At 41.2% G+C, this 18,114-nt stretch overlaps 1 protein-coding gene across 3 annotated transcripts in view; it reads left to right on the top strand.

The window, feature by feature from the left end:
- spegb (striated muscle enriched protein kinase b) overlaps positions 1–18,114 on the top strand; it is a 243,516-nt gene that overhangs the window by 177,809 nt on the left and 47,593 nt on the right. For all 3 annotated transcript variants that reach the window (XM_060930357.1, XM_060930359.1, XM_060930358.1), the window contains 7 exons: positions 7,474–7,578; positions 11,535–11,741; positions 11,815–11,938; positions 14,618–14,790; positions 14,958–15,070; positions 15,842–16,010; positions 17,737–17,836. In XM_060930357.1, coding sequence (XP_060786340.1) covers positions 7,474–7,578; positions 11,535–11,741; positions 11,815–11,938; positions 14,618–14,790; positions 14,958–15,070; positions 15,842–16,010; positions 17,737–17,836 — 991 coding nt within the window. The remainder of the gene's footprint in view (positions 1–7,473; positions 7,579–11,534; positions 11,742–11,814; positions 11,939–14,617; positions 14,791–14,957; positions 15,071–15,841; positions 16,011–17,736; positions 17,837–18,114) is intronic.

Genomic DNA, 18,114 nt, shown 5'->3' with positions numbered 1-18,114 from the left:
GCCACCGTCGCCACAGGCTTGCTCATTGGGGATAGATTCAGGATAAAATTAGCTCATATTTTAAGTCATTCAAATTCTGTAAAGCTGCTTTGCGACAATGTTTGTTTATTTATTTATTTATTTATCTCAGACATGCAGACAACGTACAGTCCATACTATTATAAAATGTATAAAATTGCATAAAAAATGTATAAAATCTGTAAAATAGAAATAAAAACAGAACACATGAATTGCACCATGATAGGCCATTGACTAGCATCTGTAATAAAAACAGTATAAAAATCACAGCAGAATAGTTAAAACATATGATGACCAACATACAACAGGTTTTTCCATTTTGTGATTAATTTTGACTTGCGACAAATATCAGAATGAATGATGCTATGAATAAAAAAGTTCTCAGAATATTCAAGCCGTCTTTTAAGACTATAAATAACAGTTCTTAGTAATTCCTGATAAGACTTAATGCCATTACTAACAAACATCTGACTAGCACTGCTTCTGCAGTTATAATTCAGTCGGCCCCTAAGGACATTATTGAAGGCAACACGTACAATATTTCTGTAATTAACACGATAATTAAAAGCGCTATACAAATAAACTTGACTTGACTTGACATTGTCCCAAGCAGCTTTACAGAAAAATAAAGGCTCTAAACATATGAACTAATTTTATCTATAATAAAGGTATTTATCCCTAGGACTTTTCAGGCAGATATAATATTTGGCTGTACCTGTCCACAGCATTTTCTAATTCATTTAGTTGGTTTTATTTCCCAAAATATCTGAACGAGAAGTCTACATTGTCAAAGTGGGATTTGCCAGTAGCCTAATGTCTCTAATTTCACACAAACTAGTTGCATCTTCCTTATGTTAAGAACCAAGAAGTCGCAACAAAAGATGACCTGAAAGTATTAATTGGTATTATTAATTATTAGTTAAACATAATTATTAATCATTATTATTACTATGTATTAATTATTAAATCTAATTTAACCTTTGAGTGGCCAGTTACTGAGTTAAACCAGACAATTTTAGAAGATTAAAGGTTCTGAGCGCAAAGTTGAATTCTGGGCAAAAATATTCCATTTCTATTGCTGTTGGAGTTTCAAGATGTTTTGCGTTGATTTGAGTTGAAATTGAGGAGTTGTGAAGCTGCACACACCGTGTATCCTATGTGTCAATGTTTTGCTGAGATAAACATGTCCCGCATTTTATGATTCCAGAGATTGCCGAAGCAAATGAGCAACAATATCACGTGACCACCATGGGGTGTGTTTGACCTACTTTTAACCAAAACAAGTCAGCGTGGGCAAACATGGCGGACTTCACTCTCCCGCCAGCTAAAAGCCAGCGGAACAGAAAAGGAAAATATGAACGCGAACCAGCTAGAAAGCGTGCCAGAAAAGCGATGGAAACCAAAAGGTTGTCCACAAGAATTTTCGTGAAGGGATGGATCAACTGCTGGAATTGACTGAAAGATGAAAAAAAATTTGAAGCGCTTGTCTTGGATTGGTGAACCTGAGTATGGAGTTATACACCTAATGTTTTGATCTTACAGAGAAAGAAACGATAACACCAAAGCCATAATGGAGAAAAGATATATTCATGAATGTCAACGACAAATTACATACCTGCGACTCAAAACTCTCCGAGGTCGATGCAGAGTCACAATGTTTTCCGCACGTCGCCATCTTGGTGTGACGCAGTTCCATAGTTTTGCTAATTAGTTCAAGCTCTTCGTGTTCGGCTGTTTCCGTAGGGCTGTACTATTTGGCTGCAAGAGGTAGGATATTCGCTCCCAAAATGGAGGGAAGTGACCATCAGCGCATCAAAATGATCACATGCTTTCCGCATGATGATATTCTTGTGGGATATAGGAAAATGTCATGCACAATAAAAATAAAAAATAAAACTTCATATGACTTTGCAGTCAGGACCTTTAAAGGAACAGTCCACCGTACTTCCATAATGAAATATGCTCTTATCTGAATTGAGACGAGCTGCTCCGTACCTCTCCGAGCTTTGCGCGACCTCCCAGTCAGTCAGACGTGCTGTCACTCCTGTTAGCAATGTAGCTAGGCTCAGTATGGCCAATGGTATTTTTTGGGGCTGTAGTTAGATGCGACCAAACTCTTCCGCGTTTTTCCTGTTTACATAGGTTTATATGACCAGTGATATGAAACAAGTTCAGTTACACAAATTGAAACGTGGCGATTTTCTATGCTATGGAAAGTCCGCACTATAATGACAGGCGTACTAACAGCTTCTGCGCGCTTCGGCAGCGCATTGATACGGAGCTCAGATATCAATGCGCTGCCGAAGCGTGCAGAAGGTGTTAGTACGCCTGTCATTATAATGCGGACTTTCCATAGCATAGAAAATCGCTACGTTTCAATTTGTGTAACTGAACTTGTTTCATATCACTGGTCATATAAACCTATGTAAACAGGAAAAACGCGGAAGAGTTTGGTCGCATCTAACTACAGCCCCAAAAAATACCATTGGCCATACTGAACCTAGCTACATTGCTAACAGGAGTGACAGCGCGTCTGACTGCGTCTGACTGGGAGGTCGCGCAAAGCTCGGAGAGGTACGGAGCAGCTCGTCTCAATTCAGATAAGAGCATATTTCATTATGGAAATACGGTGGACTGTTCCTTTAAAGTGCATGTCCTGGACCAATTTGTTTGTTTTTTTTTTTTTTTATGTGAAAGTCTGTCCCTTTGCACACTCATCCAGAAGGGTAATTTTGCACAAGGCCATCTGTCTACAGCAGAAAAGAATAAAATAACAAAACACGTCTGGAAAAATCCCAAGGGAGTCTGGAGCCAGATTCATGACGTCACCTGTGGAAGCGCCAGCAGGCTGCGAGAGCTTGCACGGTTTCAGTGCACAACCTGTGTAGACCAAGTTTAGCAGCTGGCATTGAAATATGGAATTGTCACCTTCAGCTTCTAAACCCACGGATTCATGTATCAATGCTCATCTATCTGTTGTTACATAAATCATATTTTTTCTAATTACTATTATGTATTTATATATTTCTTCATTTAGAAGAGTACTGGCTACTGTAGGAGAAAGATTTCATAAGCTACACACATGGAATCGGCTAAGCAGGGTTGTATATGCATTTAATGTGTTTGACAGGTCCCAAGATCTCAAGTCCTGACACGCATATCCCTTGATACATGTGAAGTAAAATGTCAAGAAAATGTGACCTTGGGCATTGTGGAAGACAGCTGGCTCTCCAGTAGCTCTGTAGTTTTTAGCTCTTTAAACCTCTTTTTTTTCCACCTTTTTACTTTTCTGCTCTTCTTACGAAGACGTAGTGTGTTTTTCTTCATATCCCATGGATATTTTTAACTTTAATATGCAACCAGGAGACAGTTTTCTCACTTATTCGAGAGAGGAGCTGCTGGCCCTGAAAACAATGGGACGAGCTGGGATACGACACCCCATCCTGGCCGAGCTGAGGAGGAAACCCAGGGGCTGCAAAGCCAGGGCTAAGCTAAAGGCTAGGCTATCGGACAACCGGCGGCGCTACAAACCATCCATTCCCTCCGTTATCATGGGAAATATGAACTCGCTGCCGAATAAGGTCGACGAGCTATCCACACTGAACAACCAGCGGATTTACCGGGAGAGCAGCTTATTTATTTTTACGGAGACATGGCTAACACACCTTGTACCGGATGCTAATGTGGACCTACGGGGATTCACTGCTGAGAGAGCCGACAGAGACACTAAAGCATGCGGGAAAGGCAAAGGTGGGGGACTCATCATTTATGTGAACAACCGCTGGTGTAACCCGGAAATTTCTCCATAAAGACAGTCTTATGTTGCCCAGACTTGGAGCTGCTAGCATCACCATCTGTGTTTACATCCCTCCGAGGGCAGACGCAGCCGCTGCATGTGAGGGGATTCACTCTGTCTCAGCAAGGCTGCAGACACAGCACCCTGAGGCATTTATGATTGTTTCTGGGGACTTTAAACACACTACTTTGGACTCTACTTTGGCTGCTTTTTACCAGGCTGTGGACGGTATCTTTTTAATTTCCCTGAGGGAACCCTCCCAAAAGGATCAATAAAGTTCTATCTAATCTAATCTAAGTAAGTGTATTATCGCCCAGTGCTTTCGTGTTGTTTACTTTTGTGTGTCAATAAATAACATTATCCGTGTACCACACAAACACAGGAACACCTAATTTAGAGTATCGTCTCTCTTATTTCTTACCCTGGCAACAGTCAACTTGTGAATCGTTGATTTTCTTGGTCTTTTTCTCGGCTCTGCTTTGGTCCTCAGCTTCCGGGAGCCTCGCGCGAAGCGCTCCCATTTCTCTCTCATTGTCCGGTCTTTTGGGAAACGATGAGTACTAATCCCATCAAGATTGGTGTTGCTACACCCTCCTACGATACATCTGTTAACCATTTTAATAATTACGTGATAACGTTGAAGAAATTTGCAGAAAACCACCAGGTCGTTTTCTCATAAACAAACCAGCGCTGACGTAGGATTCACATACCCCTTTTCCAGGAAATCAGTTCCAGGGCTGGTTCGGGGCCAGTGCTGGTTCACAACTCGTTCAACTTGCGAGCCAGCTGAGAACCAGTTTGCTTTTCCATAGCTTGCGGTGCTAATGGAAGCCACGTCATTATGTCGCTGTATACGTCAGTTGCGTCACTGTATACGTCAGTTACGTCGCTACGTTTGCATAAACCTTGGCGCGAATATCGAAGTAAAAACAACACGGAAGAAGCAGCAACAGCAACAATAATAATGGATGACTTCGCGTTTGTACAGCTGCTGCTTCTCGTCGCTTAAAAATGGCGATCTTTCGCGGTCTTGTTATTGTTGTTGGTCTTAGCAACTCCGCCCCCCCCAGCTGACATAAGCGGTTCTTTCCTCTGGCCCAGCAGAGAGTTGGTGCTAGCCTGGAACCGGTTTTTCTGGCCCCAGAGCCAGTTCTTTGTCAGTGGAAACAGAAAACCCGGTTCCAAACTAAGCACTGGCCCCGAACCAGCCCTGGAACTGCTTTGGTGGAAAAGGGGCAAGAGGGAGGCGTCCCGCACATGACGTCACGAAAATCAATGTTTACCGGGAAATCCAAATGGCAAGTTGTTTCAGAGGCGGACCAAGTCGCCTCAAATGGCTTGATTTCAACTGAATTTTTCTGGTATTGCGCAAGGTAAAAAAAAATTGCACAAAATGCAAAATGTGACAGATATTTGACCAAAGTTTAATATAAAATAGGAGAATTACATTGATCTTGCTCCTGAATTTACCCGTGATATGCACTTTAAGTTCCATAATATCTACCAAGATGTGATGAGTAGTGATTATTTGCTTACTGTATTTACTGTCATCCAACAACAGTCAGTGGCAATATGAAATCCTTTCGCCAATGACTTTGATCCTTCATAGCCACCAACAGCTCCTCACCATCAAGGCCAGAATAATTTTTAATGACATCCTTCAGAGTTAGTCAGGGACGACCAATCCTTCGTTTCTCCTCGGGTTCCCAGAAGAGGACAGAAATTGCAGGTTCCACGTGTCTCATCACATGGCCTGCAAGGGCAAGGCGACGCTGCCTAATTATAGTGATTCATCTTGGTAAGTTCCCAGAGAGGTGGCTGTTGGTCAAATGGTCATGCCAGGACACATTCTTTATCACCCTGAGCATTCTTGTGTAAGTACAGTCAAGATATTTCTCAAGGGACTTTGTGAGAGTCCATGATTCAGCACTGTAGAGGAGAATGGTTTCAACTGACTGTTTGAAGATGCAAACCTTGGTCTCAGGACAGATTGGGGATGCCCACACCTTTGAGAGTGCATTTAGAGCACCCCGAGCTTGTGCTTTCGATGATGAGTAGTGATAAGGTATTTTATACAGCACAGGAGCTACATAACAGCACTGTTCAGTTTAGATTTGTCTGTACCAAAGGAGGTTGAATTGACAAAGTATGATCTAGGAATGTAGACCTCTGCCGCCTCAGAGATTCTGTCTCACGGACCCAAGAGCAAACAGTCACTGACACAGAAGCAGCTGTTCAGAGATGTTTCTCAGTTTATTGTAGGACAAACATAAGTATACATTCACATTCGAGAGTGTGGTGTCGCCATATGACTGGAGGAGGATGATGATGATGATGTGATTTGACGAAGCGAAGTTATCCGAGTATGACAGGGTAACATAAATGGGTGATGAAGCATTACATCACTGGTTTAGGGCTACACTACTTTATGAAAGAAGAAAGACATTATGTGCCATTACATCACCCATCAGGATCTTAATCTTATGAAAAGAAGAAAGACATTACTGGTCAACATAACCTTCAGAAAGCAGAAAGTGCGAGTGAAGATAAATCTCAAGGGATTTAACGAACCAAAATGAGTAGCAATCAGACCAGCCTGTATCAGTTCAAGCATGCCAAACACATATTTACCTCGCCCACGATTGAGTAAGTGGGGCGAAGTATTGTAATCAGTGTGGTTTGTTTGTTTGTGTGTCTGTCTGTTAACAATCTCGCGTCTAGATGGTTGCACCAATTGACTTCACATTTTCAGGGTAGGTGGGCGATGGTCCATAGATTACCTGATTAAATTTTGTGGGTAATTGGGTCAAGGTGAAGGTCAAGGTCACCGGAAAGGTCAACCTTTCGGTCAAAATAACACATTTTTCATTATAACTCAAAAACGGTTGCCGATAGACAGATGTTTACTAGAGCATATAGGAACTCCCATATGGCCTTTCACTTGGCAGCATGATCTTTGACCTTGAGTGATCTTGAAAGGTCAAACTCAAGGTCACGGACTTTCAGAAGACTGTAACTTGAAAACGGTTGATGGTAGGCAGATATTTACCATTATCAACTTATAGGAAGTGCCATATGGGCTTTCATTTGGCACCATGACCTTTGAGCTTGAATGAGTTTGAAATGTCAAACTCAAGGTCACGGATTTTCATAGGACTATAATCTGACAGCTGATGATTGAGAAATATTATCATCATCAACATATAGGTATAAAATAAGTGCTGCCAGGCGAGGTTTGTTCTATCAAGCATTTTTTTTAATGAAATGAAAATTATAATTTTAAAAAATCAGTAAAATGTCAACCGGGTTAAAGCTTTAGCACTTTCTAATTTGTATATAAAAAATTTCCCACCATATTACATCACAAGCATTGTGATATAATATGGTGGACTGATTCACTGCAAAGAAATGTACTTGAGATACGAATGCCATACAAGTACAACTGTGGGCTGGATTTCTTGATCCTCTGATTATCATCTCAGAGAAGAAAATTGGTTTTTCTGGCATCCTAGAGCCAAATCTTGACAGACAGCTTTAAAAATGTATGCTTGATCCTCTCTGTATCCTCTCTAAAAGATAAGACTGTCATTTCATTTGAGGAATAGAACACATGTCTGAGTTTGTGTGTGTCCTACCCAGGACTCTCATCTCTTTTGCAGACGTTCTTCCTGATCCTCCAGATGGAGCACCGGTAATTGAGTCCATTACTGGCAAGACCGTCACTCTTAGTTGGAAGAAGCCCAAACGGCTGGACCCGTCAATTGGTATTCTCTCTGCTTATCTACAATCATATGGATGTGCGCTATGAATTTATTTTTCTGTTGTTCCTTCATGAATATAGGCAACATAACGTGTCCCACCCTTGATAGATTTGGTATGGAGCATTTTGCAATTCATTGCCTTCAGTATTCATATTCATTGTAGATAGTTTAGCTGTCAATCGTTCTCGTATTCATGTCACCCTGATGTTTATTGCTGTTACAGTACTTTCTCTGTTATAATTTTAAAATTCCCTTATTTTAAATTGCCAGTGTCAGTTTGCTGCCATGAGTGATTTGTGATTTTGTATGGGCGAGTTCAACTAAAATATCTAAAGGTCCAGTTTAATAAAATAAAATTCTTGTTTATGTTGTACATCAGATCGTATGTTACGATATCCAACATAAACATCGTACGTTACGTACCATCATATCATACGTGTAACCACGTATCGGCCTTGACCAACCTAGGTTGTGTACTGTCTAGCCTGGAGTTAGCCATTTGAGTTTTATTTTTCTCTCTTTAGTTGTACTTTGTCAGCTCATTTGTATGGTTGAATTGTTTACCTTGGCTGAGTACTGGTACTTCAACACAATATTACACTATTATTCTGTCACTCGTTCAGTTGGCACTAGAACTTTCTTGTCTAGAAATTCAGCATTTCTTGTACGTCACTCTGGATAAGAGTGTCTGCTAAATACTATGTAATGTAATATTATATAATACATTCAGTCTGGATAACATGGCGGAATGGTGACAATAAAAGTTACCTTTTAATACTTAGCAATTAAGGATTAGTTAAAGGGGCCGGCTCAGCCTTCCCAGAAGCCTCCATGCTAAGTAGCGAGTCACCATTTTCAATGCTAACATCTCATCTCATCTCATTATCTCTAGCCGCTTTATCCTTCTTCAGGGACAGGCAAGCTGGAGCCTATCCCAGCTGACTACGGGCGAAAGGCGGGGTACACCCTGGACAAGTCGCCAGGTCATCACAGGGCTGACACATAGACACAGACAACCATTCACACTCACATTCACACCTACGCTCAATTTAGAGTCACCAGTTAACCTAACCTGCATGTCTTTGGACTGTGGGGGAAACCGGAGCACCCGGAGGAAACCCACGCGGACACGGGGAGAACATGCAAACTCCACACAGAAAGGCCCTCGCCGGCCACGGGGCTCGGACCTTCTTGCTGTGAGGCGACAGCGCTAACCACTACACCACCGTGCCGCCTCAATGCTAACAACATTCCAAAAACAATCTGCAGAAATTCGATGACATCCTACGGCATACATCTTAAATTGTAACTTGAAATTTAACCTATTTTGTCAAAGTAGCTGTATTATAATTCTTTTGACCGATCCAATCCGTTTTTGTATAGTCATGGGGGAAGCCATGGCCGAATGGTTAGAGAAGCAGCTTTGGGACCAAAAGTTCGATTCCCTGGTCCAGCAAGGATGGCTGAAGTACCCTTGAGCAAGGCACCTAACCCCTAACTGCTCCACAGGCTGCTCTTGGTGTGCTGTATGTCGCTCTGGATAAGAGCATCTGCTCAATGCCTGTAATGTCATTTTGTTCAAAACTTCCATGTATGACACATGGATCAAGAAAAGGTTCAAGATGGATTTCAAAGGGATCACTAACAGTGAATTTGAGAAAGCTTTGCAACATAGAGAGCTAGCCAGTAGTGGTCACATGCTTTCAAAACAAAAACAACAAATTGGATCCTGGGAAAGGTGAGCCAGAATAAATTAGATGATTTAAAAGTAGACGGCCTTTCGAGATCATAAAATCGGTGAAATTTAGTTCCCTCTGAAATTTGGTCATTGTGATATGTGTTTATTTCTGTAATATCTCAAAAAAAAAAAAAAAAAAGAGGCCATTCTGTGGCTGGGAAGTTATTTAATTTGAGGGGATTAAAGCAAATAATGTGCATGAAATCGCTCGCTTCGCGCAGTCACATACATGTCAACCTTTGGTCAATCAAACCTGTATAACCAACCTCCAAAATCCGTATTTCCCTTATAAAATCCGTATAAGATGCAAATTAAAATAATTAACCTAAAATTTGAATGATAATTAACAATGATATATCCCAGTTACTTTTTATTCAATATTAATAACAATAAACCTTCAGAATGAATACAAAGCTCCAATGTTCGACAAAAACACAAAGTGTTATCAGCGTAGTTACGAAGGAAATACTTCGTTGTTTGGAGACAGGTTTCACCGAGCGGCTGTTATGCACGAGACTTCATATTAGCCACAAAGTCAGGAAAATCTGTTCGTAAAATTACGTTATAATGACCAAATACAATGAAAAGTATTTTTCCAGTCTCACCTGTGAAAGGTAATCCCATGTGATCTCGTTTGGACGGTAAACCTGTTGGTACAGTTAAACGCAGCACATGAATGAGGCATCTTTATTCTCGGCTACTGTCTAGACGCTATACCAGAGACGGTTGAAGAATCTCCACTTTGCCACATCCAATATGGCGGCGAGGATGACGTATGATTCTACGCAGAAGGCGGCGTCTATGTTTATATGTCTATGACTTCCCGGTTGGCGGGATTCTCGCAATGCGGTGTGCGCATGATCAAAAGTGGAACGAAGTCTCGCTACCACAAGATAACGCGCGATTTCATAAAACTCTTTACTGGCTGTCTGTGGTGTACAGTACGTTTGTAAATGTTATGCGCTCTTTTATCATCGTGGGAATTGATTATAGCGCTAAATAAATATTGAAGTTTTTTTAAAGAATCCGTATAACTTTATTTATACGCCCGTATACTACGTTTATTGAATCAAATCCGTATAAAATACGGACATTCCGTATAGGTTGACATGTATGCAGTCAAGCAGACAGAGGAAGTCCGTGTGCGCATGCGCAGGTTTACCTTCTTCTTTTTTGGGGTTTTACGGCAGCTGGCATCCACAGTGTTGCATTACTGCCATCTACAGGTTTACCTTTGAGCGTACACTGACAGTTCCATCATTCTGTCACTAAACGAACAGCTGATCACACCGAGGTGCTCGCTGAGCGCCGATATTTATTAGTTTGGTCCTGCATTTCCTTTCCTTCGTATATAACATGACGTCTTTTCTTCTCGCTTTGTTACTGTAGTCGGTCTTTCACATTTCATTCACGCACTCACGTCCTCCATTTTTCTCTCCTGTTCCAAATTTATATCCCACAATGCCTTGTGTGAACAGGGAAAGCCCACCACGTGATGCATGATGTAGTATCTTGTATCTTGTATCTTCATGGTGAAGCAAGAAAAAAAAAGCTGAGAATTGAGGGCCATGTGGCTCTAAATTCATTCATTGTTCTATTAAAAAAAAACTAATAAAATTGGAAGTCTGTGATTCAAAGTCAGTAGCTTTCAGTCTACTAAATAAAAATAACTGGGCGTTCAGGAAAATTCTTTTTATGACCTACATTTGAAAAATGTGAAAGGCAATCTAGTTTTAATCTGGTTATGTTTTAAAGTTATGCTTCATGGTATCACTTTTAATTAGCACCATGGACTCTGAACAGATGAGATGCATTGGTTTTGAATTTGACATCCAGAAAAGAAATGCATGGTTTGCCTTTTTTTTTGTTTGTTTTTTTAAACAATCCATGTCGTCGGTTCAAATAAAGGTGTAAATAAAATGGAAAAACCCATGCAAGTCCCGAAAAGCTCCATTTTCTTATCTAATGTCTTGAACACTGTTGCTAGTCTGATGAGTTGCCTTCAGCTTAATAATTTAAATAAATGCATGTGACTGCCAACAACAGTCTCCAACCAAAGCTACATTGGTTCAGGTTTAGCAAACTAGAACTGTTGAACTAGTACTCGATTCAGTCCACTTAAATACTTTGCTGGTTCCACATCTGGAACGTGGTCCACCAGTTTGATGACCCCTGATATACAAGATGATCTGAAATGTTTTACTCCATTTCATTGTTCCAGATCCCAGCACCTTGATGTATGCTGTCCAGCAGCAGGCCTTGGGCTCTATACAATGGACTATAATCGCTTCCAGCCTAAAGCAGACTTCCTATATTGTCACCTCACTATCCAAGGGTGTCCGCTATGCCTTTAGGATCCTATCAATCACCAGCAAAGCTTTTAGCAAGCCATCTCCGGCCACAGACCCAGTACAGCTCATAGACAGAGGTAAGCGCACACAAAGATAATAGTGAGCTGAGTAGTTTCAATATGATTATATTTTTTGTGCCTTTTCTTTTAGGTCCATATCTCAAGGAGGCCCCAGTTATTACTGACAAGCCAGACATGGTATATGTGGTGGAGAATCAGTCGGTCAGCATTACGGTCACGATTAATCACGTCAACGCAGCTGTCACCTGGAAGATGTGAGTTATCTGTTTGATTATACAAATATGCCTTGGGTATATAAAGCTATATATAATATATAATAAGTAATTTCAGGTCTAACCCAAATGGAAAATAAATTGATTTCACTGAAAAGCATAATTGACGAGATGTAGTGTGGGTCAAAGCTCCATAGGGTCGTTTCTATTATTCATTCAAACTTGTCGTCCCCCCCCCCCCCCACTATATTAACATTCCTGAATACACAACACAGTGGCTTTAACTCTTTCAAACATACCATTTGAAGCCTTTCTACTTTTGCATGCTTTTGTGTTTTGCATGATCATTGTGCTATCTGTGACAAATACATCACACATTGCTGTTTATTTTATCCACATTCACTGGATATGAGCAATCGTGCACTCTGATTGGCTACTCTACTACTAGGATATCAGCTCATACACCGTGAGTAGATAAAAACAAAATGGCGGAACTCATCAAGTCAGATATATCACTTTATCAAGTATTTAAAAGAAACAGAAATAGCGAAAAGAATATAGCTCCCCCCCAAGTATCTCCCGTTCCACACTCCAGCCCAGTTGGTGGCAGTAATGCACCTTTAGGTTGGTTTGCCAACCACCAAAAAACCCTAAAGAAGATGATGGCAGACTGTGTTACTGAACCAACCGAGGACAAAAATTAAAACTCTCCTCAAAAACAACCCCCCCCCCCAAAAAAAAGCAACAAAATATGAAATGAAAGTATTTGATGATAAGAACGTATCTTTTTTTTTTCAAGAATTATCACATTTTTCACAAATTGCTCCTGTCATTTTGCCGGTTTGTTTACATTCTAAGTGGAAATGATTTTGTCTGGCGTTTTGTATAAAGTTTTTATTTATCGATTTTGCTAAAAATGCTCAGTTTCTCAAAATCCAGTGAATGTGGATAGAATAAAACAGTTATTCCACTCAATCTTGTCGTACGTGGCTTATAGCCGACTCAGAGCTACGCACCTCGTCGGCTATCAGCTCATATACGACTCGATTTCGTGGAATAACTGTTACATATAACACCAGATTCAATACGACCTCAGAAATGATATGCAACTCAAGATGTCTTGAATTTGTATACATTTTTTATACTCAGGGTAAAAAGGGAAAATTGAGAATTGTCGCTGAGGTGGTATCATTCGGTGAATATCTTTTGTTGCTTTAGTTTGAGGATCATAACTGCATCGGACCATCAATAATACTTAATTGGACACTAATTATACCCTATACTTTTTAGGATACATTGACATTCAAATGAAAATATTCATTTACAGCATCTACTTTTATGATATTGTTTTCTTGTCTTAATCATCACATATTACAACATGATAGAGCAAACAAAGCATCAGGCATCAGGACGTACACATGGTCTGAGGAAATCCTTCAGATTATGAAAATTTGGACATTTCTTTTGATATATGGTTAAAAATACGGGGGGTTGTATCTGAAATGTTTTTCGCTTTTGCTTGTATCTCAAGCACAAGTACAATCATTCAAAGTATTTTGAACTGAAACAGTTGTAGTATTTGAGATTGGTCTTGGTCTCAAGACTGGTCTCGGTATCATCTTGGAATTGATCACATTTTTACTTGGGCTTGTCTTGGATTCGGGATTTTATTTCAAGACTGGTGAAGACCACAACTGTGGGGATTTCACTAAATTGCCTGTGTATTGTCTGATTTATTTGTGAACATCATTATTGTGATTGGATGTGAAACTTTCTGCTTCAAACTCAACCAATAACATGAGTCATCGCTAATGTGAAATTTTCGTTACTGTTAACAGCCATCACCCCACCCCAACCCCCTTCACACCCACTGATGTGGTCTTGACTCGGTCTCACCCTGCTTTGGGCTTGGTCTTGACTTGGTCTTTCCCTGCCTTGGTCTTGGTCTTGATTCGGTCTCGCCCTGCCTTGTTCTTGATTCGGTCTCGCCCTGCCTTCATCTCAGTCTTGACTTGGTTTCACCCTGTCTTGGTTTTGACTCGGTCTCACCCTGCCTTCATCTCGGTCTTAACTTGGTCTCGCCCTGCCTTGGTCTTGGTCTTGACTCAGTCTTGCCCTGCCATGGTCTTGGTCTTGCCCTGCCATGGTCTTGGTCTTGCCCTGCCTTGGTCTTGGTTTTGATTTGGTCTTGCCCTGCCTTGGTCTTGGTCTTGACTTGGTCTTGCCCTGTCTTGGTCTTGACTTGGGCTTGCCCTGCCTTGGTCTTGGTCTTGACTTGGGCTCGCCCTGCCTTGGTCTTGGTCTTGACTTGGGCTCGCCCTGCCTTGGTCTTGACGTGGTCTTGCCCTGCCTTCGTCTTGGTCTTGACGTGGTCTTGCCCTGCCATTGTCTTGGTCTTGATTCGGTCTCGCCCTGCCTTGGTCTTGATTCGGTCTCGCCCTGCCTTGGTCTTGATTCGGTCTCGCCCTGCCTTGGTCTTGGTCTTGATTCAATCTTGTCCTGACCTGATCTTGGTCTTGACTTGATCTCAACCCCTCAAAGTCTTTGTCTTGTCTCAGTCTTGATACACTCTGGTCTTGGTCATGACTTGGTCTCAGTTTAGGTGGTCTTGACAACAACACTATGAAACAGTATAACTGTACTCCGACTATACATCAGAATTTTCTGTACACTGTAATAAATTGTAGCTGGGGTAAAACTGGTTGCCTTTTTTTATATTAGGAGAGGAGCGACCTTGTCAAACAGAGCCGGGTTGTTTGAGATGAGCATGCCTGATGATGACCAACACACACTAAAACTCTGTAAGGTGAAGAGCAGTGATGTGGGACCACTTAGCTTCACTGCTAGCAACCCATATGGGACAGATTCCTGCCTCCTCACCCTAGAGATGGCAGGTAAGCCAAGCACTACACCAGATCTACTCATACTGGGCACGTTTTGCCATTTTATTTCCCAAAGGTGTTCTTTAGAGCTGCTATGACATTTAAAAGAATGATTTTTTTTTCAGTGATCTTTTCACTGTTCTCTCCCTCAGTCTTGCTCTGTGTTGCTTTCTTTCCAGTGGCCCCAACCTTTGAGTCCATTATGGAGGATCTGGATGTAAGTGTTGGTGAGACACCTCGCTTTGCTGTGGTGGTTGAAGGGAAGCCGATTCCAGATATCCTCTGGTACAAGGTATGTTTTTGTGTGTGTGTGTGTGAGAGAGAGAGACTAATGATGTAATTCAGGAAGCATTTCTAAAGCATTTCATGTTCTAAAATAGAGTTGTTGACATTTTCTTGACTTACACTGTATATGTAATACAAATCCCTCCACCTGAAGCCATGGTGGTTCATTTCTTTTCTCTATGTGCTTGATGTAGGAGAATCTTTCTTCACTTTGTGGAACAGTTTATAAAGATACAACAAAAAACTTCCCTGCCTCCTTGGCTTTTCATATAGCTTTCACGTTCATACAAAATTTCCCTTCTTCTCTTTCTCTCCTTTTCTTCTTTAGTTCTTAAAGACTCATTCCTTCCTTTCAGTGGTCTTTCCACCTCTCCCAGACTTTCTTGTCTCTTTCTTTTGCTGCCTGATCATCCTTACACCCACCTCACTTCCCATGAAGAATCCCCACGCTCTCTTAGCATGCTAATTTATGCTATTAAATATACCATTGGATGTTTCAGCTTGTGCCTCAGGGCTACAATATGACTCACTGTGCTTAACAACCGAAGTCTGCACAAGTGGAGCCATGGCAAATCTGGGGAATTTCAATGTAGAATTGAAAATAGAAAATATTCTAATAGTCAGAACATTTTGTTTACAGCTTACGGATGCAATACAGTGTAGCTAATGGAGAACTTTATGAAAAGACGTATTGCACATTGTAGTGTGTGCCAAGTGAAACTTTTCCTGACTAGGTATTTGAGTCACTGAAGGTGGTGTTTTTGTTTTTGTTTTTCAGAATGACATCCTTTTATCAGAGAGTAGCCATTTTACCTTTGTGTATGATGATAATGAGTGCTCTCTGCTAGTGCTCAACACTCAGCCACAAGACTCTGGGGTGTACACCTGCACCGCCAAGAACCTCGCCGGCTCTGTTTCCTGCAAGGCTGAGCTAACTGTCCATGCCAGTACGAGTCCTGTCTTTAAAGTTCACATTTCTGATTCCAGCCCTAGAATTTCAGTTGGTACTGCTACATATTTGCGCAGGGTTTTCACGGTTGTCCCTTTTTAAGCAAATAGAATACAGTGTCTTGCAAATTGTTGTTTTATTGTGACACAAACAATAATTTAGATGAAAAAACAGAAACCTGTAGTGTGCATAGGTATTCACCCCCTTTCGTATGAAACCCCTAAATAAGAGCTGGTCCAATCAATTCACTTCATAAGTCACATAATAAGCTGACTAAGATCCACCTGTGTGCAATCAAAGTGTCGCATGATGTCTGTATAAATCAACCTGTTCTGGAAGGACCCTGACTCTGCAGCACTACTATGCAAGCGACATGAAAACCAAAGAGCAGTCCAAACAGGTCAGAGACAAAGTTGTAGAGAAGTACAGATCAGGGTTGGGTTATAAAAAATATCCCAAACTTTGACTATTCCACAGAGCACCATTAAATCCATTATAGCAAAATGGAAAGAATATGGCACCACTACAAACCTGACAAGAGAAGGCCGCCCACCAAAACTCTCAGACCGGGCAAGGAGGGCATTAATCAGAGACGCAACAAAGACACCAAAGATAACACTGAAGGAGCTGCAAAGACTCACAGCGGAGATGGGAGTATCTGTCCAGAGGACCACTTTAAGCCGTACACTCCACAGAGCGGGACTTTATGGAAGAGTGGCCAGAAACAAAGTAATTGTTTAAGAAAACATGTTTGGAGTTTGCCCAACAGCATGTGGCAGACTTCCCAAACACATGGAAGAAGATTCTCTGGTCAAATGAGACTAAAATTTATCTTTTTAGCCATCATGGGAAACACCATGTGTAGCGGAAACCCAACACCCTGAAAACACCATTCCTGTGTCAAGCATGGTGGTGGCAGCATCATGCTGTGGGGCTATTTTTCATCTGCAGAGACAGGAAAGCTGGTCAGGACTGAAGGAAAGATGGATGGCACTAAATACAGGGCAATTCTGGAGGAAAACCTGTTTGAGTCGGCCAGAGGTTTGAGACTGGGACGAAGGTTTACATTCCAGCAGGACAATGACCCTCAACATACTGCTAAAGCTACACTGGAGTGGTTTAAAGGGAAACATTTGGATGTCTGGGAATGATCTAATCAAAGCCCAGACCTCAATCCAATTGAGAATGTGTGGCATAACTTGAAGATTGCTGCACACCAACATAACCCATCTAACTTGAAGGAGTTGGAGCATTTTTTGGGGGGTGGGGGGGATAGGAATACCTATGCACACTCCAGATTTCTGGTTTTTTTTCCATCTTAATTATTGTTTTTGTCACAATAAAACAATTTTCACCTTTAAAGTGGTAGGCATGTTGTGTAAATCAGATGGTGCTAAGCCCCCCAAAAAATCCATTTTAATTTCAACTTGTAATGTGACAAAACAGGACAAATACTTTTGCAAGACACTGAAATTCTTCTCACATAACAGATGTGTTAATACAGTAAAGCTGGTCCATATAACTATCAGTTGATATCATGATAAATTATGTCACTCTACTTTTTCTGAAAGACTTCATTAAATCTTCACTTCATTTTAAAATATAAATCTTAATCTAAACTTTCATGTCCAATCCTAAAATATTTTTATTAAGTAGTGAATCTTCTATGTGCATGTCCATATTTTTGGATCCGTCCTCATATCTATGCCTGCATGCACCTGTAGGTAAACAGGAGAAGGATGACCCGATGGAGGATGAGGAGACTATCCTGAGGAGGATGCGACGACTTACTGATTACTATGATGTGCACAAAGAGATTGGGAGGTGAGTCATTCAACCTGCAGCCACGCTTGGACACGCACCATTTCTCCGTAATGACTGAAGACGCCAGACCACAGCCGCAGAGAATCAACTACATTAGCTCTGACTGACAATCTGTCTCAGCCTCTATGAATCATCAGGCGCAATTTAACATTCGAGAAAGTATTAGTGTCAAAGGGCTCCGAATGTTTGGGTGGGCGGGCTTATTTAATTTCAGTATGTGATGGCGAAGAAAGGAAATTTATACTGATCTCTGACATGGCCTTTTTTTCCCCGCAGAA

The sequence above is a fragment of the Neoarius graeffei genome, chromosome 9, assembly GCF_027579695.1.
Source record: "Neoarius graeffei isolate fNeoGra1 chromosome 9, fNeoGra1.pri, whole genome shotgun sequence".
Lineage (NCBI taxonomy): Eukaryota > Metazoa > Chordata > Actinopteri > Siluriformes > Ariidae > Neoarius > Neoarius graeffei.
This window is presented reverse-complemented; position numbering and strand designations above follow the sequence as displayed.